The following is a 22,691-nucleotide window of genomic DNA, read 5'->3' on the forward strand; positions in this document are numbered from 1 at the left end:
AGGGCGGCACTTGGGGCAGGGGCAGCATGCAGAGTGGAGCCTCTTGGCTTCCCCTATGCATAGGAGCTGGAGGGGGGCCATGCCGCTGCTTCTAGGAGCTGTGTGGAGTGGCCCCCCAACCATGCTCCCCAGCTGGAGCGCCGGAACAGGGCCAGCCCCAGACTGCCCTCCCCAGCAGGAGCTCGAGGGCTGGATTAAAACAGCTAGCGGGCCAGATCCAGCCTGCAGGATGTAGTTTACCCAACCCTGCTCTACTTGTTATTTGTGTACACGTGCAGAACTCAAAAAAAGGCCCATGGATGCTTGAAATTGACCATTCAGTGGAGAACAAGCATGGAAAGTACCAGGCCCTCAAAGGGGTTTCAGAAATTCACCTCCGGTGAGAGTTCAAGCATGGAAATTTCAGCCCTAAAGGAAGGTATTTGAGGAAGTTCTGAGTGACTGATAAATGAGGTAGAGGGAGGCTACAATGGAAGGTGGATTTTGACCTTATCCTGCTATCATAAGGTACCAATGGCATGGAATAGAGATTAGCGTCTTGAGTTTGGGATGACTACACAAGCCAGCAGAACAGCTGCAAAAAGCAGGTCATCCAGGGACCTGCAGACACTGAAAACACATTCTTCGGTTTTTAACAGATTTTCTCTCTGTGCACAATTGGCTGTTTATCCGAACCTCCTCCCACCCCAGTCTCTTCACCTCAACCTCATTCCACACCTCCCTTTTCTCCCCAGCTTCACCCTACTCTCCTAGTTCCTAACTTTCCAGTTAACAATCCCCTCCCAACGAAATCTCACCACCAGAAAGGAAAAAAACAAACAAACAAACAAAAAAACCACCCCACCCCACCACCTTGGAGCTAACATGACATGTGCCACCACCGCATGGCTTCCCTGCTGTAAGCTATTGCCCTCACTGACACAGCAGCTCCAGGCCTCAGGAGAGGGCATGGCCAGGTCCTTGGTTATAGCACTCCCTACTGATTGCTGTTTTAATTCTACTCCAGTCAGTATCTTTCATGTCCCAGCCCTCCCACCAGGTCCCCTTTCAGCACAGTCCCCTTCTGTGGTAACTAAAAGAAGTTCAAACAAAAACCCCAGAGACCTAGTGACCACTTAGCAGGCCTTCAGCCCCTCCTTGTAGCCTTTCCCATAGCTTATGTCCTCTCCCATGGTGGGGGGGGGGGGAGGTGGAGGGAGGGCAGGGGAGTGTAGGAGAATGCTTTCCTCTGGGTTCTTATCCAGGATTCTTCTGAGAAGCAGCTAGGGTCTATTTCTTATGAATCCTCACCAGCTCCCTGGACTACTTCCCACCTTCACCTGCTTGCAGGCGTCTGTCATGGAGCTGTACTCACCAGCCCTCTCTACACAGTTTGTCTCAGTCTGTGCTAAGAAACTTTCTCTGGGTAACTCCTAGCTTCTCTGGCAGCTGCCTAGACCCCCTTCTCCTTTCAGGGCCTGTCACAGGGTATAAACTCCCTACTAGAGCCTCACCCATTGGCCCCTGCAGGCCTTCCCTTATAGGCCCACCCAGTCTGGTTCTCCCCAGCTGGGTCTAATCCTTAATTAGCTGTTTCTCTTCCAGGTGCCACTGAATAGGCTAGTTGCACCCCCAGACTCCATTGTAACCCTTTATTTGCCAGTGTGGGGCATATGCCCCATCACACCTACCCTGTATCTACCTTGTCTATTTAGATTGTAAAGCCTAGATCCACAAAGGTATGTAGGCTCCTAACTTCCATTAATGTCAATGAAAATCATTGGAAGTTTGTTGACCCATTCTTGGTTGGTCCCTATGACTGATAATAATACATTACTTATACTCATTGCACTCTGTTTTCTTGTAATAATTAAACTCTTTGTAATTTTTAAACAGTTACAAGCATATCCAATTACCCACGGCCATTATACCTGTGGATTGCTGCATACCCAATATGGAGGAGCAATGCTTTGACTGCCTAATGGTGAATAGAGCGTGCTCAGTAGCCATGACTGTGCAGAGCCAGGCAGCAGGAGGGCAAAGAATAACTTGTAAGATGAGAGGAAGACTAGTCCACGCACTGGTTAGGACTGCAAACCTCCAGGGCGGGGCAGCCCTGCTTAACAGCTGGCTTTGCTTCCATTGCAAGGCCTGTTTGAATAGACCCAGTAGGATATATTGTAAGTAACCAGGATCCTCTGGAAGCAGAGGGCTGTGCTCCTGTGGCATAAAAAGGCCTCTCTCCTGCACTGGCTCTGGTCACTGCCTAGAGGGGACACATAGATAATGACCTTTAGAGACTTTTCCAATATTGCCATTGTTATCTTTGCTAATGTACAATTTTGTGATCAGTACTGGCTTCCAGCTACAGGCTGGCAAATGTTCCTAATGAGAGTTCAGACCTAGGGATAGGGGATGCCCCCTTATCTCAGCAGCCCCAAATGTACCTTATGATGGACATCTAGAGGGCCACAAAGGCATCTCAGTTAGAAGGCGCTCCAGTCCCTGTAGGGTGACCTAGGAACTTGTAACTGTTCCTCTCTGACCACAGGCATATCACACAGTGAGTGGCCTGGAACTGTGAATGGAAAACACCTACAGCCTTGTACAAGGGGGCAGAAGGTTCTGCTAAATTAGATTGATAAATGTGGAGCAAATCTGACATCTAGTGGATTATTTGCATGACACAGTACTATTTCAGAGTAACAGCCGTGTTAGTGTGTATTCGCAAAAAGAAAAGGAGTACTTGGGGCACCTTAGAGACTAACCAATTTATTTGAGCATAAGCTTTCGTGAGCTACAGCTCACTTCATCGGATGCATCCGATGAAGTGAGCTGTAGCTCACGAAAGCTTATGCTCAGATAAATTGGTTAGTCTCTAAGGTGCCACAAGTACTCCTTTTCTTTTGACAGTACTATTTGCAGATGGAAGGCAGACATTCTGATCTACTCTTATCTAGGTAGCTCTCTGTCATATAGAGTTGGAACTATCATGTACGGTGTCACTTTACTAAGCAGCATTTGTCTTTCTCCTTTTTGAATAAATTCCCATCGACAGCCCATTGCTGCCTTCGCTCGTCTTTTGCATACATCATTTATGTCCCATGTAAAGATATTTCTCCTCCACTCCCCGACTGCCCCCATGTGCAGTTCCTGGCCTCTTGTGTTTAGGATTGTTATTCAAGAGAAGATGTGCTGCATCCACCTCCGCTCTAATTCTAATTTTAACTGTATGAGATAGTGAATAGCTAGGGGAGTTAGTTGGTCAGGACTCCTGGGGTCTGATTCTCCAATACCCTGCACCTTGAATCCTTATTCACCCCAGAGCAGAGTAAGTGCAATGACTGCACAAGGCTCAGGGCAATGGAGCATCTGAACCCTGGTTCTGCCACTGACTTGCTCTGTGACCTTGGCCAAGTCACTTGGCTGTCAAGTCTGTACTTCGATAAATCCAGCTGTATTAATGATCACGTATTAGTATTAGCTACATACACACTTCTGTAGTGCATGGAGGGGGAAGAGTTGCCAAGACATTGAATTTGTTAATGTTCGGAAAGGAATTTGAGATCTTTAGATCAGGAGGACAAAGTATTATCACTAATCTCTTTTCTAATTAATACAAGTTTTTGCCTCCAAATTATATATTCAGAGAGTCCTTATCACCCTGATTCCCTTTTCTGCATCTTCACTATTCTCCCTGTACTATTTTATGGATAATTTATGTAGGTTTTGGATTTCAGTGTGGGTACCTCTGCTTGGCTGAAGCTCATCACTGTGCTGGTACAAGGGCTGAGACAGGGCTCAGAAGGGGAGGTGCCCTGTGCCTTGCCAATTTCAAGGCTGCTGAGGCCAGTTTGACCCCTGGCACTAAGATGAACCCCAGCGGCAATGGCCCCTATGAGCCAGAATCACTAGGGCATAAGAACCCCATGTCCTATTTCCCCTCCCACCCTGAATGCCCCCTGCACAGGTGTCCCCTGTGGGGTGTGCAGAGCCAGTAGCACCTGCAGGGGCCCACAGGGTATTCATTGGAGGACAGCATTTCTTGGCACGTTGAATAAAACAAGGTAAGCACACATCAATGGTCAGTATCACTGACACACTGGAAACTGACAACCTTTCCTCCCACTTCCACTGAAACACGCCTTCCCCACCCAAGCAGCCCCGTGAGGAAATGCCTGAGGAAACAGCTGATTTTTGCAAATACCTGAAAGGTCATGAAACGCAGACTTTGCCGCATAAAGGGGATGGGTGGCTGGGTGGCTGAGTTCCAGAGTCACCACGAACACCGTACTGCCAGCCTGCTGACATGCAAATCTATGCCCCGTCAGCTCAAGCACCCCAGCTGATCTTGACCCTCAAGCACAAGGGGCCCCAAATAACACACAGCTCTCCTTGTGGAGTCTAACAGTGCACAAAGCCCATCTACCAAAGGGAATACAGGAATCAATTTTGACCTCATTGTGGGTTTGCACCAATGTGAGAGGAGAATGAGCCCACAGATTAGTCTTATATTCACAAAGTGAAGAGAAGTAGGGTTGAAGCGGAGTCTTTACCCAAGCACTTTGATTTGTAGCTACACTACAAGATTTGACAGTGTCAACCTCTGTAATGTGCAGCACGGTGGACATGCTGAAGGTTTTTACGTTGCTGTTTCACTGTGTACATTCCTTATCTCTAGCTCTGCTGGTTACTTAGGCAGCCACCACAGGGTGGAATTTCTTGCTTGCCACTCAGCACAGCAGGTGGGGTTTCAGTTGAAGGCCCTGTGTATGAGCCACCAAAAAGATAGCGATAGCTATATATCACTCAGAGCTGGAATTCTTAGAAAGATTAAAAGAAAAACAATGGAGTATTCAGGAGGTTACACTCTAGAAAAGTTTAACAAGCACACTTCTGTACCTGCTTTAATGAGCTGATTTAGTTAGTGGGTGGGGATGATGCTGAAGGCTGAGAGGAGATATTCTTACTATGTATTTGTACGAACAGTATTGAAAATTTCAGAGTAGCAGCCGTGTCAGTCTGTATTTGCAAAAAGAAAAGGAGTACTTGTGGCACCTTAGAGACTAGTCTCTAAGGTGCCACAAGTACTCCTTTTCTTTTTTAGTATTGAAAATAACAGCCAATGGGCCAACTACATTCTGCAAATCTGCAGTAGTCAATGGAGTTATCATAGGGATGAATCTGGTCCTTTGTATGCTATTTTCCATTATTATTATTATGTTATTCCCCCACAATCATGTGTGTGTGTGAGTATGTATTACCACGTATATGTTTCAGTCTGCCTATCACTTAATATTGCATAGAACTTATCTATCTAGACCAAGCTACTTACAGTATGTGACCAAGCTTACAAAGAAGAGAAAAAACAGCTTTCTATGTGGGGATACTGCTGTAAAAACATCCCAGCATGCAATACAGCCAAATACAAGCTATCAAGAGAGGGATATTATCTTAAACTTGGGAAGGAATTTATATTCTTGAGCTTACTACACAGTTTTGGGGCAAAGAGGTGACCCTCTGGCATTACTGCATGCTGGGATGTTTTTGTAGTAGCATCACCACAGAGAGCTGACATTTCTTTCTACCCTTGGTCACATGCTGTTTGTAGCTACATTAGACCAGCCCTTTGAACAATTTTCACTATTTTGGCTTTTCCAGGCCCCCTCTAACATTAATCCAAAGATAAAATGGAGACAGACTTCAGAGAAACAAAGAAACTGCAATGCAATTTGTCTATTTGCAGCAGAAAAGTACTCACTGAAGATTTTTCCATCGCTGATGCTGAACTTCTATTTAGTCAGTACAGGCTTAAATTTCTTTTCTCTTGGTTTGCCTTAACAGCAGTCAGGGATATAGCAGCACCTTGAGGGAGAAACATACAAAAATCAGGCCTGTGTCACAAAGTTTCAAAATTTTCTCTACACTGCATTATATATGAGAATTGGGATATTTTACTCTTTTTATCTCACACCTTCTCCCTCAACCCTAAACTGGAGTAAAAAGATATGCAAGCCTTAGAGGGAAAAGGTCACCACCAGGTAAGGCAAAATTAATGCCCAAGACAACCACAATTCACATGCCCTACCACCCAAACCCCACTATACCCAAATACAGTTATAGACTCGTCATCTGCACAATAAACCCTCTTTCAGTGCCAGCATACAAGTACTCATGATGCACACATCCAGTCCCTCTGTTACATTTAGACACTTTACCCTCTTACCCCCCACCTTTTTGGGTAGACTTTTAAAGTGACAGCACGCCTCCCAGTACAGTATCTTAAATTTGCTAAGGTCAGAGTTAAGCTTGCGCCCTTGAATGTGATTGTGAAGAACAGAGGCTTCAGACAGTGGCCAGCACCAGATATTTCAGAGGAAGGTGCAAAAAACCCATACGGGACAATTACAAAATAACCTGCCCGTAGGGGAAATTTCTTCCTGACCCCAGACAGATAGTAGCTGGCTCTTACCCTGAAAAGTGTTTTCTGTAGCTAGACAGAATTATGCTGCTCCTTTCAGTAACATCTAGTGCAGTTTCCTTTCCACCTAATCCACAGTAACATCTATAACAGGGCACATTTCCCAGTAGCGGCTTTAATCATTTTGTTAAACTCCAAAGCACTCCCATGTGCCATGCCGACATCTGTAAAAGAACAAAGAGAAACATTAAATTCACTGGAAGGGAGGGAAATGTCCCCTCTATAGGACTAGGACCAATGTTCAAAACGATTAAGCAGAAGAGATATAGGTAAATTGCAAAGCTTAACAAAAATAGTTTAAAATCCCAGAGCAATAGCAAAATGTATGTGTAGTCTGGGAAATTATCAACAAATACAAGCTCAAATGGAATATTTGTAAATGAGTTTCCTATTTACTTACCTGCTAGGATCTGCGTTCAGGATTCTACATTGGCACTGGTGTTTCAGATGCTGATGGCATATAAAATAACAGCTCCTTGATCTGGTATAGGTGCTTGTGATATTAGCAACTGTTGCAGTGAAAACACAGAACCCTAGACATAGGAACTGGCAGTGAAATGGAATTTACTGCTTTCCCTTTAAAATTAACTGTACCAATCTTTAGGTTCTTCATAAAGCTTTTAGCAAAAGCTTTGCAGTCCTTTGAGAAAGGCATAACCCAGAGATCTGTGCACAGGATGGAGACCCAGGAACTCAGATCCTGACTCCTCCAGCGACCTTGGCAAGTCACATGGGGCCAGATTTAAAGAGGTGTTAAGCACCCACAGCTCCCATGGAATTTAAAAGGTGACAGAGGATGTTGAAAAAGCTAATGTACTCAATGTTTTTTTTGCCTCTGTCTTTGTTAGGATATAGATACTCAGGCCTGTCTGTAAAGGCCTGTACTCTAAGAATTTGGGTGTATTCTTATCACTTGGCTAGTGCTAGAGGTATAAAAGAAAGAATCAAAATCACTGTCTGCCAGTGTAAGTCCTTCTCTTACTGTGACAGTCTGAGGCCCTGTGCTTAGGCTAAGGCCTTTGGCTAAGCAGCAGAGGCAGCCAAAAGCTGGGAAGTGACCGGTCACATCCTCACATTCCAAACTAGTCACATTGAAATAAGGTGCTATTGGGCTGTTAGGGATACAATCCTGTCCTGATAATGCCTATCACCTCCAGAGAAAGGGAAGTGCCTAGAAGATGTAAAAGGAAACTTAGTCTGATAGCATCCTGTCTGGCAAGAACTCACTTATCAATAGCTGAGATGTGAAATCCTAATTTCTGTGTTTGTTCTATCACTGTAGTCCCCATTTCCCCATTGTTTGTCTGTATAATCTCTGTCTGGTTCTGTGATTGTTTCTGTCTGCTTCAAAAAAATTAATTTTGCTGGGTGTAAACTAATTAAGGTGGTGGGATATAATTGGTTACATAATCATGCTACAATATGTTAGGATTGGTTAGTTAAAATGATTGGTTAAGCTATAGCTAAACTGAACTCAAGTTTTACTATATAGTCTGTAGTCAATCAGGAAGTGAGTGAGTGGGTGGGGGGGATGGGAATAGGGGTGGGGAAATTGGAATCATGTTTAGCTAAAGGGGGAAATGGGAACAGGGACACAGGTAAGCCTCTGTGGTGTCAGAGCTGGGAAGGGGGACACCAAGGAAGGAAACTAGAGTCATGCTTGCTGGAAGTTCACCCCAATAAACATCGAATTGTTTGCACCTTTGGACTTCAGGTATTGTTACTCTCTGTTCATGAGAGAAGGACCAGGGAAGTAAGTGGGTGAATGAATAAGCCCCCTAACAGTTTTCATGAACAAGGTCAGCTCCCAGACTACTGCACTGGGCAGCACAGTATTGGGAGGAGGTGACTAGCCCTCTGTGGAGAAAGCAGTGGTTCAGGGCTATTTAGAAAAGCTGGACGAGCACAAGTCCATGCGGCTGGATGCGCTGCATCTGAGGGTGCTAAAGGAGTTGGCAGATGTGACTGCAGAGCGATTGGCCATTATGTTTGAAAACTCATGGTGATCGGGGGAGGTCCCGGATGACTGGAAAAAGGCTAATGTAGTGCCCATCTTTAAAAAAGGGAAGGAGAAGGATCTGGGGAACTACAAGCCAGTCAGCCTCACTTCAGTCCCTGGAAAAATCCTGGAAAAATCAGGTCCTCAAGGAATCAATTTTAAAACACGTAGAGGAGAGGAAAGTGATCAGGAACAGTCAGCATGGATTCACCAAGGGCAAGTCATGCCTGGGTAACCTAACTGCTTTCTATGATGAGATAACTGGCTCTGTGGATGAGGGGAAAGCAGTGGACGTGTTATTCCTTGACTTTAGCAAAGCTTTTGACACAGTCTCCCACAGTATTCTTGCCAGCAAGTTAAAGAAGTATGGGCTGGGTGAATGGACTACAAGGTGGATAGAAAGCTCGCTAGATCATCAGGCTCAACGGGTAGTGATCAATGGCTCCATGTCTAGTTGGCAGCCGGTATCAAGCGGAGTGCCCCAAGGGTCGGTTTTGTTCAATAGCTTCATTAATGATCTGGAGGATGGCATGGACTGCACCCTCAGCAAGTTTGCAGATGATACTAAACTGGAAGGAGTGGTAGATAAGCTGGAGGGTAGGGACAGGATACAGAGGGACCTAGACAAATTAGAGGATTGGGCCAAAAGAAATCTGATGAGGTTCAACAAGGACAAGTGTACCAAGTGCACTTAGGACGGAAGAATCCCATGCACTGCTACAGACTAGGGACCGAGTGGCTAGGCAGCAGTTCTGCAGAAAAGGACCTAGGGGCTAGAGTGGACGAGAAGATGGATATGAGTCCACAGTTTGCCCTTGTTGACAAGAAGGCTAATGGCATTTTGGGCCGCTTTCCCTTTAGGAAAGTAGGAGCACTGCCAGCAGATCAAGGGATATGATCATTCCCCTGTATTCGGCACTGGTGAGGCCTCATCTGGAGTTCTGTGTCCAGTTTTGGGCCTCATACTACAAGAAGGATGTGAAAAAATTGGAAAGAGTCCAGCAGAGGGCAACAAAAATGATTAGGGGGCTGACTTATGAGAAGAGGCTGAGGGAACTGGGATTATTTAGTCTGCAGAAGAGAAGAATGAGGGGGGATTTGATAGCTGCTTTCAACTACCTGAAAGGGGGTTCCTAAGAGGATGGATCTAGACTGTTCTCAGTGGTAGCAGATGACAGAACAAGGAGTAATGGTCTCAAGTTGCAGTGGGAGAGGTTTAGGTTGGATATTAGGAAAAACTTTTTCACTAGGAGGGTGGTGAAGCACTGGAATGTGTTACCTAGGGAGGTGGTGGAATCTCCTTCCTTTGAGGTTTTTAAGGTCAGGCTTGACAAAGCCCTGGCTGGGATGATTTAGTTGGGGTTGGCCCTGCTTTGAGCAGGGGGTTGCACTAGATGATCTGAGGTCCCTTCCAACCCTGATATTCTATGATTCAGCACTTGTTTAAATTAAGCCCTTAACCTTTGCTTCAGTATCCTCATCCATAAAAATGACAATAATAACACCTACTTCCCAATGTATAGAGAAGACTATAGCACTAAGTATTAAGAAGAATAATGATTAGTTCATCTTAAGAAGAAAACCCAATATGAATTTTGAAGCCCGGGGACTACAGGTATCTGGGAGCTCATAAATTACTTCCATGTACGTTCCAGTTTGAAAGACTTTCTTATATTCACAGCAGGCAACAAACACAGCAAATATCAACAGGCTATTCATCTCTATGATGGACCTGAAAATAGAGAGCAAACAAAATCAAACCTTCTCTTCAAAGGTGTATCTGCGCTGAATCATTAGCCCAGAGTTTAAATAATATTTGGGGCAGTTTATTATTCCATTGACAACAGATAAAAGATCCTTTTAACACAGCAAGCAAACAGTGGTGTTAAACGTAAACATCTGTGTGCCGGAGATGTCAAAGTGAAGATGCCTGCTGAAGGATGATCAGTAAATTTGAATATGACAAGCATTCTGAGATGCTTTGATCCGACACATTATTGTAATCTGTTTGTTATTAAGCAGTATTTCCTCATTTATGTTTAGTGTGCCAATACGCCTTGATCTTCTGACAGTGGTTGGGTAGACGTCCCAGTTTATCCGTGTTTCTTTTCTCTTTAGTTATTTATGATCTATTTGTTGCTCCTTACTAGGAGACCCAGTCATCTGTTAATTCAGAGATGTATGTTTGTTAATGGGTAAAGCATTTGGTTAACATGAAACATTTACAAAGGAAAAAGAAAATACAGATATATCAAAATGTCAATAATATGGAACAGGTACTTCTTTGTGCAGTGCAGCTGTAAAACATATTGAGTCAGTATCATTTGTATAGTCTGAGCAATGGAAAAAAGACACACAGACAAGTACCTCCAGGTCTCAAAACTGAAGGTGTGTTGCAGTTTTTAAAAGGGGGTTTTTAAAGGGTTGAGCTTGATTTTTTTCAGTTACACAGGTGTAAGTCAAGAATAACATAATCAAACTCAATAGAATTACACCAGTCTAAAACTGGAATGAATGAGAGGAGAATTAAGCCCTAATCCTGAGGTCCTTACTCTGATACCCTTCCCTGCATCAGGTAGTAGCTTGCACTGTGGATAGTCCCAATGAACTCCATGGGACTACTTGTGTAAATAAGAGATTATTCAAGATAACTAAGGGTGGCAGAACTAACCCCTTGATATTTACACAGACCTCACTCAGGTAAAGCTCCCATTGATTTCAGTGGGAGTTTGTCTTAGTAAATCCTCCACAGAGTGAAAACTGAACACCATATCCTGAGCTGGTGTAAATGGAGCTGAAGACCTGGTCCTGAGGGAGGACTTCAGGTTTGGGCCCCAGATGAATAGATATGTGTTCTCAATTGTTTTTAATGTAAATGAAAAGATTTAATTTGGGATTGAAAACATTTCCCCTGTAGCATTGGAAACCCAAACAATAGCATCGTGGTAATGCCGAGGGGTTCTATTCTTTCCCCACCGGATACAAGGAAGGAGGGTTACTCATAGCAAGCCACAGGAGAACACGGTCCCATAAAATAAACCTTTAATGTGAAATCTTTGTACATGAATAAGAAAGTAACAAATGGCCAAATTCAACCCTGCTGTAAAACTTCACTGACTTCAGTTTGGCTCTTGTGTGTGAATTCTTGATAGTAAAACATAAGATTTCATAACTGAAGCCAAAACACTATCATTTGTCTTTACACTGCTGTATGTTCTTCATTTGTTTGTTTGAATATTTTGCTTCTTTTTCCCCTTGGAGTATCCTTGATCTGTCCTGTTGTCACTGTTAAGGAGGGAGTGATCTCTATAAACGGTCACTTAAAACTATTTTTTTAAACAGATTTAACTTTTTCACTAAAGTCTGAGATAAGCCTTCTGAATTTAATATTACTTTGTAACTACTTTCAGAGTAGCAGCTGTGTTAGTCTGTATTCGCAAAAAGAAAAGGAGTACTTGTGGCACCTTAGAGACTAACAAATATATTTGAGCATAAGCTTTCGATGAAGTGAGCTGTAGCTCACGAAAGCTTATGCTCAAATAAATTTGTTAGTCTCTAAGGTGCCACAAGTACCCCTTTTCTTTTTGTAACTACTCTACATATTACTTTCATAGCTAGAGATTTTTAAAATGTCAGCTCAGATTTCAAAGTTAATGGGCCATATCCTCAAGTAGTACAAGTTGGCATAGTGCCTTTTGCTTCAATGAAGCTATGTCAATTTACATCAGCTGAGGTCCAGGCACAATATTTAACAAAGAAGAACTTGGTTTTTAATGGCTATATATTACATTCAAATACAAAGAATGAAGCTTCCACAATTCTAAAAAGGGCTGTTCTTTTATGGAGGTCCAAACTTCAGACTTAAAAATAATTCAGAATATTTAGAGACATTATACAGCCTCGGAGCAAAATCAATATATAATATAGGACCTACCAATCCTGACGATAAACTTAAAAAAAATTAAGTATATTTTCCATCTTAGAAGATCCTTTCACTTTGGACCCTTGATAATTCTTTTGCAATAGCAAAAGCCACACCAACATAGATCAAATGCTATTTCTTTTCCTTAGTTGTTCTTGTGCATTATTTTCTTTAGATCTGTGCTTCCTTTTGGTTGTTTTGTGGTGGTGACTTGTGCTTTTACGGCAAAGCATTGTTAGTGCTCCCAATTCCCCATTGCCTTGCAACCTGTGGCAAGAGTTACTTTAAACTGAGTATAAAATGCTCCCCTCCTGGTTCGGAAGCATCTCACACCCCCTTTTCCTAGGTGTCAACAGTGACACAAGTTAAAAGGCAATGGAGAATCAGGCACAATAACTCTGATATAGATACAGATGTGTGTGTTCCTGATTTGTCTATCCTCCCCCATCTGATTTCCTGGATTTCTCTATCCATCCTCTTTAAAAACAGGTTCCTTATTTAGTTCTTCTTTTCCTCTAGGTTTCTCTTTGGTCTCTCCTTCCCGTCTTACTTTTTGGTGGTTGATTTTTCAGACCTTTTTACCCTCTGCATAGCTGGCACTACATTTTCAACCCTGGCCATTGTGCAAGTCTGTGAACTTTAAACAAAATCCTATTGCAGAGCAGAAACATCTATTTTTTTAAAAGTGACATGTCCTTCTTTGCACTGCATATTTTTAAAAGCAGCAGGTTCTGAAAGACAATCTCGCTGCTCTCCCAAAACTGACAATGGGGCTGGTACCATCACAACAAACCAAACATCAAAATCCAACCTGGTGAAGATGCATTAACAACATCACTGAGTTGTGGTGCAGCACTGCAATGACGGAACAAACCCATCATTCTGACATGATGCAGCGTAGCAAAGTAGATCTGTTTTGTGGCCCCAAATAATTTTACTCCTGCTTGCATAGTGTGAGATCTGTCTGGTAAGCACTTATTTATATATTCTAGCATCTGGGGTAGCCAACAGATTGGGTCAAAACCAGGCTGCATAACCCCCCACAACTTTAATCCAGCCAAAGCCCTCCTGCTTCCCCTAGAGCAGCGGTCACCAACCCGTCGACTGCAATCGATTAGTCGATCCAGGGGACTCTCCCAGTCGATTGCAATCTCTGGCGGTGTAGTGGGGCTGCCACTAAAGCAGGATCCAGGTCTGCCGCAGCCCCACACCACTCCTGGAAGCGGCAGCACGCCCCCACGGCCCGGGGGCGGGGGACGGGACAGAAATCTCTGTGCTCTGCTCTTGCCTGCAAGCACCACCCCTGCAGCTCCCAATGGCCGGGAATAGAGGACCACACTGGCTGCGGGTGGGGAGTCTGGGGTGGGACTGGGGATGAGGGGGTTGGGGTGCAGGAGGGGGCTCAGGGCTGGGAGGCAGTGTGGGATGCGGGCTCCAGGAGGGAGTTTGGATGAGGGGGGCTCAGGGGTAGGGTTGGGGGTTGGAGTGTGTGGAGTATGGGAAGGAGCTCAAGGCTGGGCCAGGGAGTTTTGATGCAGGAGTGGATTCAAAGTGCAGGCTCTGGGCAGCGCTTACCTCAGGTGACTCCTGGTAGCAGCCCACATGTCCGGCTCCTAGACGGAGGGGCCAAGTGGTTCTGTGCACTGCCCACACCTGCAGGTGCCACCCCCGCAGCTCCCATTGGCCTGTTACCAGCCAATGGGAGCTGGGGAACTGGCGCTCAGGGCGGGGGCAGCATGCAGAGCCCCAGTGGCTGCTTCCGTGCCTAGGAGCCGGACACGCCGGCCGCTTCCGGGAGCCACGGGGAGCCAGGGAACCTGCCTTACCCCACTGTGCCACCGACCAGACTTTTAGCTGCCTGGTCACCGGCGCTGACCAGAGCCGCCAGGGCCCCTTTTCGGCTGGCCGGAAACCGGACGCCTGGCAACCCTAGGTTGCGCCCCCAGTGCGCTAGGTGCTGTACACACCTGGACCACGGCCACAGAGGCAGTGCTAGCCCAGGGGGGCCCTAAGCAGGAATATTCCCCCCTCCCCATAATACTAAGGGAAGAGGGCTGAGAGCTGGCAAGGTGCACGGAGCATCCTCACGGATTTCCCGGGGGGCAGCGGAGGGGCCGAGCCCCTGCCGCCCCCGCACTGCGCTGTGTTGTGACACCACGGGGCGTTACCATGGTGACGTGAGGCCTGGGAAGGACCCTCCCAGCCCGGCAGGGGCCCCCCCGGCTGAGCCCGGCCCAGGACCCTGGTCACGCCAGAGCGGGATGGCGGCCCCGGCGGCGGACACCGTTCGGGGGGGGAGAAGGGGGTACGCTCTAGCCAGCCTTCCCTGTGCTCTCTTTGGTTCGGGCGGGGAGGGGTCTCCTTTGTTCCGGTCACTGCCGGAAGTGGGTGACGGGCGGGGCCGGTTGCCGTGGCAACGCGGGGCTGTTTACCGGCGGGGCTGGGCGCGGGGCGCCGGATGGAGCGGCGCGGAGGTGAGAGACGGGGACCAGCCGGGCGGCCCCGTGTGCGCCCGCGGGCCCTTCCCCGGGGGCCCCTCCTCGCCTGGGGGGGCCGAGACTCTTTGCTCCCGGGATGCCCCCTCCCCCCCAGCAGGAACTCCCCCGTCCCTTTCGGGAGCCCCTCTCCCGACCAAGCACCCCCCGGGCTCCTTCCCGTCCCGCCCTCCGCCCCGGGCCCCGGCTTGCTGGGGGTGGGGACCCTCGGGATAGACACTTCTCGGACTCCCCCCCCCCCCCGGGGGCGCACGGAGTCCCCCCCCCCCCAAACTCGAGCTCCTGAGGGCGGCAGGTGTGGCCTAGCAGCTCGAGCCGTGGGCTGGGAGTCGGGGAGACCTGGTCCCGGGTCCGCCCCTGGCCTGCTGGGTAACCTCGGGCAAGTGCCTTCCCCTCAGTTTCCCCCCTGACCCTCCTCTGTGAAACGTTGTGTCCCCGCTGGTTGGGAGCTTCCCTTGGAGGTCAGCTGCTGGAAAGTGCGAGCCAAGAACTGGGGGCGCGGGGGGGCGTTATCTGAAAAATGGATTTTCAGAGGCGCCGAGCCGCTCCGGATGGGAGCTCAGCGTGGCTGAAAAAAATCACATCCAGTGTGACTGAAGTGAGGCGCCCAAAACCTGAAGGCCTCAGAATCGGTGGCCACTTTTGAAAGCATGGGCCTCTTAGTACCACACCCAAAGTGCATCCTTTGGAGTCCTAAATGCTGACCAGTGGGCGTCCTGTCTTGTAACTGCAGCATGAGGAGGAAGCAGATCAGCTGCAGGTTTGAGTACTCCTGCACGCAAATGACAATGCAGCTTCTGTTCACCAGTCAAGGGGATTTGTGTATTTATTGTTGATTTAACTAACTGTGTAAACATATACAAAATGCATGTAGTCCTTGGGCTACTGGCTAGTTGCCAATGCTGCCCTCACCAAATTAGGGCTCCCCTGGGCTAAGCTTTAGATGCCACCACAACTGCACAAAGTCAAGAAAGGTCGAGTCAAGTGAGTATTGGATTGCTTGCTTGGTAATTATACACATTTGTTCAAAAGAACTCCCTGTCCTCTCCATTTTCTATGCCCTTTGGGAAAGCAGTAACTACTGTCTTGGGTCTTCAGCTGCTTAAAATCTTATTAATACAGTGCACAGCTCTATTAATATGGGCCTCTGATTGAGAAACCCAGGTTTAAAATGTGTCTTGTTTAAAGACCGGTGTGACAATTTTAAATGCGAAACATTTACTTTAAAATGAAATGATGCTGTCCAGCACTCAGAAGATGCAAACAGAATTTCTTAGAGGATTATTCATAATTTTGCTCACTGTCAGTATATTTCTAGACAGCTGGTAACTCTGATTTGCCATGTTCAAGAATCCTTCTTTGAAGGGGTGTAAGACCATGGCTTTTATTTCTTCATATTTGCTAAACCCAGGGTTGTGAGTTCAATCCTTGAGGGGGCCATTTAGGGATCTGGGGCAGGGGGTTGGACTAGATGATCTCCTGAGGTCCCTTCCAACTCTGATATTCTATGGTTCTGGGATATTGATTTTGCTGCCTTCTAGTTTATTTGAAGGTATTCCAAACCAAATAACACTCCTGCCCTTTTAATATACTCCTAGGAAATTATTATTGGTGACTTAGATTTTGTGTCCAGATTATTACGGTCAGTCAGCTTGGCTGTTACATTTATTGTGTTGTAAGTAAATAGATCACTTATTCAAGTGGCTGAGTGATGATTATTGTACCTTAGAACAGCTTAATAGTGAAAACATGTCAAGGCACACCTGTACATTGAGACTGTACTTTGTCTTTGCTAGACATTGTTTAATTTACTGATCATTTCCATTTCACTGAGACAAGAGAGGAAGGCGAAGAAACAAGGTGTTAAATAACGCATCACTGGCAAAAGGCTTATGAGCATCTGGTTTTCCAACTCTTGTTAATTTGATGAATACGGTGGAACATGAATGTTGGCATCCCCCTTGGAGTAACAGACGGTTTATGCACTTGAGAAGAGGCGTTGGATTATGAAGGTGGGTTAGATGGCAGGGGTGGGGAGGGCAGCTTTCCCTGCAGAGGAGTGTAAATCCAAATAAACCTGCCATTGCTAAAGACTGGTCATTCCCAATATTTTGTTTGGTTTTGGGGTAGCCAGCGTGTGACAGTGGTCTCAAGGTGCCATTATGGCATCCAGGGATTGCCAGGTCATATGGAAAACTTGCCCCTTTTCCCTTGGCCAAAACACCATTACCACGCGAGCAGGTGGTGTAGGCATCATTATCCTAACTCTAAGCCACTGAACAATCCTCTTCAGGGGTGATCCTGCTGTGGCTCTAAGGCTGCTTTGAATTGTTGGAGCAAAGTGGTCTCATTGCAGCTGAGGATCAGAGCCACTGAGTAGAATTCTACTCCATCTTTATTAGAAGGCCTTTATAGTAACATCCATTAAGGAGATGAGCTTCAAGGTCTTTTGACTGATCACTTACAACAGGCTTCAGTGGATTGAATCGACCATAGTCGCTCAAAAGACTTAAATAAGAGACTTCAAAATTTTTTAAAAGCCAAAGTGCAGTCAGTCTTACCTAAAAGTCCACACTGGGAACTTAATTGACACCGCAGAAACAGCAATGATTTCATATCTGCTCCTCCACATACACTCGTTTGCCACATTCAATAAGTGAATAACAACAGAATAAAAAATGTTTTTCACTAAAACCTTTGTACGAACTGACACGTGCACAACTGGCTACACTACAGAGTTATCCTGGGATTGGGTTGGCGCACGCAGGTTAGTCTAGCCTGGATGTGAGCATTCCCACAGCAAAGCCCTGCCCTCAGAAAACAGGGGGAGCGGAGATTAAAAAAAGGTGCCACCCGCTAGTACTCACCCGAGGGCACTCCAGGTCTTCGGCAGTAGGTCAGGCGGCGCTCCGGGTCTTCAGCAGCACTTCGGCATTGGGTCCTTTACTCACTCTGGTCTTCGGTGGCACTGAAGGACAACTCTCCCACCACCGCAATGCTGCCAAAGACTGGAGCGAGTGCCGCCGAAGACACTACTGCCCGTCCTCTGCATCTGTACTCCCTCGTGTGTCTGGGGGCAGAGCCCATGATTCTTTGAGATGCTCTAGGATCCTTTCACGGTTTTCTCAGTTGCGGGAGATCTTGCCTGTCCTCCAGGGAGGAGAGAAGGGGAATTGTGGGAAGGACATAAAGGATTACACAAATCGCATCCTTACTGCAAAATAGGCAAGTTCCAGCCAGAGCTAAAGCACTACTTGAGCTACAACTCATACCCCCAGCCATGCAAGCAAGCATGGGTTCAAAGTGCAAAATAAGCACATGCTTGATGGTTTTGTGTATGGATGGTATTGGGGTTTGGGAGCATGGGTTAAAGCTACAGTGTAGACATACCCTTAGAGAGGAAGGACTGTGGATAAAACACTGGTCTGAGACTCAAGAGTTCCTGGCTCTACCACAGGCTTGTGTGATCTTGGTTAAGGATATAATACTTCCTCTCACCCATTCTTAGTGTCTCTTATCTGTTTGTTTGGGGCAGTTACTGTCTCATAGTGCATGGTGCCTAGCACAAGTGGGCCCCAACCCCAGCTGGTGACTCTAGACGTAACTGCAAGATAAATAATAAACAACACCCCATTCCATCTATTAAAATAAAGGCTTCTCCTACTTTAAATCCTTGAAGACCAGTAAGAACACTTAGCACTTGATATATAGTGCTGTGCAAACATTAATATACAGCGTATACTATGTAAACAGATTTAAAACCTCTCTTTTGTTATCTGGCTTTAATATTTGAACTCCCCAAGAATCATGGTTCTGATTCCAGCGGGACTGACTCAACCATTTATCATTCTGATCTCAGTGAATGGAGTACCATGCTTCATGGGGACCTTTCTCATGAGACCTGAAAAAAACCCACCAAGGTTTTATCTGCTCTGCTCTATTATTAAAAATCCCATGGCACTTTTCACTGCTCTGGCGTCCTTTATCAGCATTTTACTTCCTCTGTTGTGCAGCTGACCACAGCCCTTCATCCCAGATATGGCTGCATCATGTTGTGAGTACATAGCTTGTAAGGCACTTTGGGATCCTTCCAGATAAAACCCACTTTTGTTTGTTCCTACAAGGAACCTTGATCTGTTACAAAGCCAGCATCTGGGAATGCATGCCACAAACTTGATACTTGACACAGCAACAGTGCTGTTCTGTAATCTCCCTACACACAGTGAATCAACACATGCCAGGATACCCTACTATCGTGTTAAACACAGTGCAGCATAAAAACAGGGGTACTCTAGTGAAATAAAATGCTGTAGAGATTTGACTGATTTCTGTAACTTTTTTCTTCCCTCTGTCACCCCTTCTACAGGTGTCTTGAGAAGCAATGGCCACAGTAGCACCTCTGAACATAGCACCATCTGAATGCAACACCACTTTGGGCACTGCAGAAGCTTTCATTTGGAGGTCAAACACCATCAATATGCATGTTACCCGGCCGAAATCTGCCAAGGGACGTACAAGATCAAGCTTGAATTACTCCCATAGTGTGGAGGCCTATTCTTATAGAGTGCCATCCTCCCCTCAGCCAGCAGCTCCCTATGAAGCAGCAAGCAATCAAAGAGCATCATCTACCAAACCATCTTATCAGCCTGGGCAGGTGTCTCCTGATGAAATCCCAGAGCTCCTCCAACAAGTACCCTTGAGGACCTCCTCTTCCCTAAATAAGTACAGAGTGCTCCCGTCCATCAGCAGGAAGGGCTTGGGGAAGAGTGCTGTGGAAACAGTGATCGAACAGACCAACAAACTGAAAATGAGTAGTAGACAGGAGGAGGAGCAACCATCCAAAGCTCTTCCTGGAGAGGGAAAATCCACTGGTATAATGACAGAGAATGAAGGGGCTAGAGGGGAATACTCAAAAGTCCAACCTCCCATTTCTGAGAAGAAGCCGTTAAGGAAAACAAGAGAAGAAAGCTCTTCCTCATCAGTTTTAAACCAGGAGGAGCCACTGAAGAAAGAACCAAGACTGCTGCTTGCCGTTAGGTCTCCTTCTGGTCAAAGATTTGAACATCACTTCAGGCCTACAGACAGCCTTCAGACGGTCCTTGCTGTGGCAGAACAAAAGCACACAACCAAATACAAACACTGTCGTGTTGAAACGATGGAAGTGCCTAGGAGGAGCTTTCCTGACCTTACAAAGTCCCTGCAAGAGTGCGGGATCCCACACAAGTCAGTGTTGTGCATTCTCCAGGAAGTGCAAGATGGAGATCTCTAAATGTACAGTGATGTTACACAACTTCCATCACCCCTTAGCATGTAACTCTATTGGATGCCATGGACTTCCCTTTGATGAGTGGTCTAAGAACTGAACCAGCCTGATCTGTTTCAGTGGTCTACTTCTTAGTCCCACTGTCTTCCAAGCGCTTCCCTTGAAGTAGACTTGTATATAAATGGAGTGTGCTGAAATACTTCTTAATTATTTTAAAGTGTATGTACACACCACATTAAGAGTATCTATTTTTTCCATGTGTACAATCACAATTCACTTTAAGAGTGGGCATCAGCTTCTGGGCTTTGTAATATTTCTAAATAGTTTTAAAAAGAGTTTCTATTCCTCTGGGAAGACCCACTTTTCTGATGCCCTCTCTTCTGGTGGTGGGAGGCCTGTCTCGTCTTCTCTGTTTTTGCTCCAGGAACGCACCACTTCCCCAAATGAAGTCTGAGTCAGGATCATACATGGAGCTGGGAAGACACAAGCAGCACTATTTTGATTCCTTAAAGCTATAGGAATGGCCTTCATAATAAAGTAGCTTGTTGGCTGCAAGAACAGCTACAATGGTCAATACACAGAAAATGGTCTCAAAGCAGTAACTCAAACAGTTGGTGAGAGTAAATATGTTGCTGGGATGTGTTAAAAGTACAAGGTCAAGGGTAAAGTACATTCAAGAATCAAACCATTCCTATATAATCTCAGTGTTTTGAGTACGCCTGCTTTGTCTTCTCATAAAAGGAAAGTCATGGTTAAGGTGGTCTGATTCCTCTATGGATACAAAGAGGACTTTTTTTTAAACTCATTAGCTTTCTTTCTTCAGCAAGTGCGTAAGATTGTGATGCACACCTGTAAATCAGGAAATCCAGAGCTAAGGGTGGATTGTCTGCTGTAACTTTGAATTTCAGTGCTGTTTGCTACTGCAATTTAACGTTTTTAAATTGAACTGCATTAAGCTGAGCAATTACCTGTTGCTTTTGTGTTTTGGCTAAATACATAAAGGAAGTGTTCTGCTGGGGCTGTTATCTTCCGAATAGACTGTGCCTCAAACTATTGGGACTCTTCTAGAGCTATTTATTTTCTATAGTTCAGAAAAATCAACCTGTTCGAGTAGAATGGCTTGGCCCTGTGGTTTTGTATTAACGCAGCTGCTGTGCGTGTGCTAAAAAGCCTCACATTTTTTAGTGGAAAACCTTCCTGTACACGTGCAGTCGCTGAGTTTGAACACCCAGTATAATAAAAGAATGGATCAGGCTACCTGACTGGCCTTTTTGCCAAATAATAGGCTCCTTTTGAGTATTACAGGTGAAACAAATGCAGTGTTTTTGCCTCTCTGTAATGGCCAAACCAACCTTTTGTAATATTGCTCTTTACTGTGATCATATATGCTGAATTTCAGTCAAAAGCAAATATTCATAGGCCAGCAATTAAGCCCCATAGAACAAGACAGCTGCTGAAATACTAGCACTACCTGATGCTGCAAGTGGTGACACTGGTCTGTTGACTTCAACAGCAGCATTTAGAGGACTACACTAAGCTAGAAGCATTCTCAACTGCCTTCGGGGGTATAACTGTATCAGAGGTTTCTAATGAGGATTACAACTATGTGATCTGGGAACATGGTAAAAAGAATGTTTCACTATGAAAATTGCCAAGAGCAATGGGAAGAACGAACTAACTATATGATTAATTTTTTACATGGAAGAATACAGCCTATTCTTCTGCTCTGAACTTAGCATTGGCTGTTCGTGAGAGATGGCTGGTTCAAGTGGCAGAATGGAGTGTAGTGTTGTTGGCCAGCACACCGCAGCATAGAAGAGCCCGCTAATGCTAAAGAATGCAAACCACCTCCATAAGCAAAGTGTTCAGTTCTTTTTGAATAAATCTGTGCTATTAACTGGTGGCTTCCTGCCCCTTTTTAAATATTTAGTTGTGAAATGTGACCAAAGCTCTGTAAGATGTTACCACAGTCATTGCTTCCTCCTCTACAGGGAGTCCAGATAGTTTTCAAACCTTTTCCACTGTAATGCACCTGTTCAAGTCACATCTTGGCTAGGATAAAGGGAATATCAGGATAGTGTCCTGAAGAACTTGGCTATGAAAAAATCAGTGAGCAACTTCACTGGAAACTATAGCTTGTTGCAGGCATTGTTTCAGTAACTACTGCAGATTTTATGCATTGATATAATCTCTTCCCCCACAGATCAGCTAGGCTAAGGGAAGTGGTGGAAAAATCAGACTTAAAGCTATAAAACAAATATAGGGTCAAGTACGGTCAATTTACTGTTTGAGATGTGTGTATGATGTTACATTTAAACAATGTTAAATAAACTGTTTTAAGTGTGAAGCTAAGACCAGCAAAGATTTCCTGAGTGCAACTTGGATTTGAAATCAATGGTTTGCATGAACTAGAGGTTTCACTTTACCACATTTCCTCATACTTTTAACAGCATGTTCAATTAGTCTGTTAACACATGTGGACGAGAGTAATAATCAGCCTTTCTAGAGAAACAAGTCAGGCTTCCACAATTCTACTCCTACATCACTGCACT

General features: G+C 45.5%; 1 protein-coding gene and 1 long non-coding RNA gene across 6 annotated transcripts in view; one reads left to right on the plus strand and one right to left on the minus strand.

Moving 5' to 3' along the window:
* LOC119563947 overlaps positions 1-5,849 on the minus strand; it is an 18,725-nt gene extending 12,876 nt beyond the window's left edge. The window contains exon 1 of the long non-coding RNA XR_005222734.2: positions 5,741-5,849. This is a non-coding gene — a long non-coding RNA (uncharacterized LOC119563947). The remainder of the gene's footprint in view (positions 1-5,740) is intronic.
* UBXN10 (UBX domain protein 10) lies at positions 284-22,007 on the plus strand. 5 transcript variants are annotated; one of them, XR_006286420.1, is made up of 3 exons: positions 284-379; positions 16,673-16,888; positions 19,243-22,007. XR_006286420.1 is itself a non-coding variant. In XM_037881417.2 (3 exons), exon 3 carries the CDS (start codon positions 19,258-19,260, stop codon positions 20,143-20,145), a length of 888 nt encoding a protein of 295 aa, XP_037737345.1. In that variant the 5' UTR covers positions 14,753-14,855; positions 16,716-16,888; positions 19,243-19,257; the 3' UTR covers positions 20,146-22,007. The 5 variants fall into 5 exon arrangements, 4 of the variants coding, with proteins under 4 accessions (XP_037737345.1, XP_037737346.1, XP_037737344.1 ...); XM_037881417.2 differs by lacking the exon at positions 284-379 and adding an exon at positions 14,753-14,855 and having other exon boundaries at positions 16,716-16,888; XM_037881416.2 differs by lacking the exon at positions 284-379 and adding an exon at positions 14,768-14,855.
* Positions 22,008-22,691: the final 684 nt, after the last annotated feature.

The sequence above is a fragment of the Chelonia mydas genome, chromosome 18 (assembly GCF_015237465.2).
Source record: "Chelonia mydas isolate rCheMyd1 chromosome 18, rCheMyd1.pri.v2, whole genome shotgun sequence".
NCBI lineage: Eukaryota > Metazoa > Chordata > Testudines > Cheloniidae > Chelonia > Chelonia mydas.

Excerpts from the sequence above, each read along its gene's own strand:
- UBXN10 (XM_037881417.2), top strand. The coding sequence starts at position 19,258 with ATGGCCACAGTAGCACCTCTGAACATAGCACCATCTGAATGCAACACC.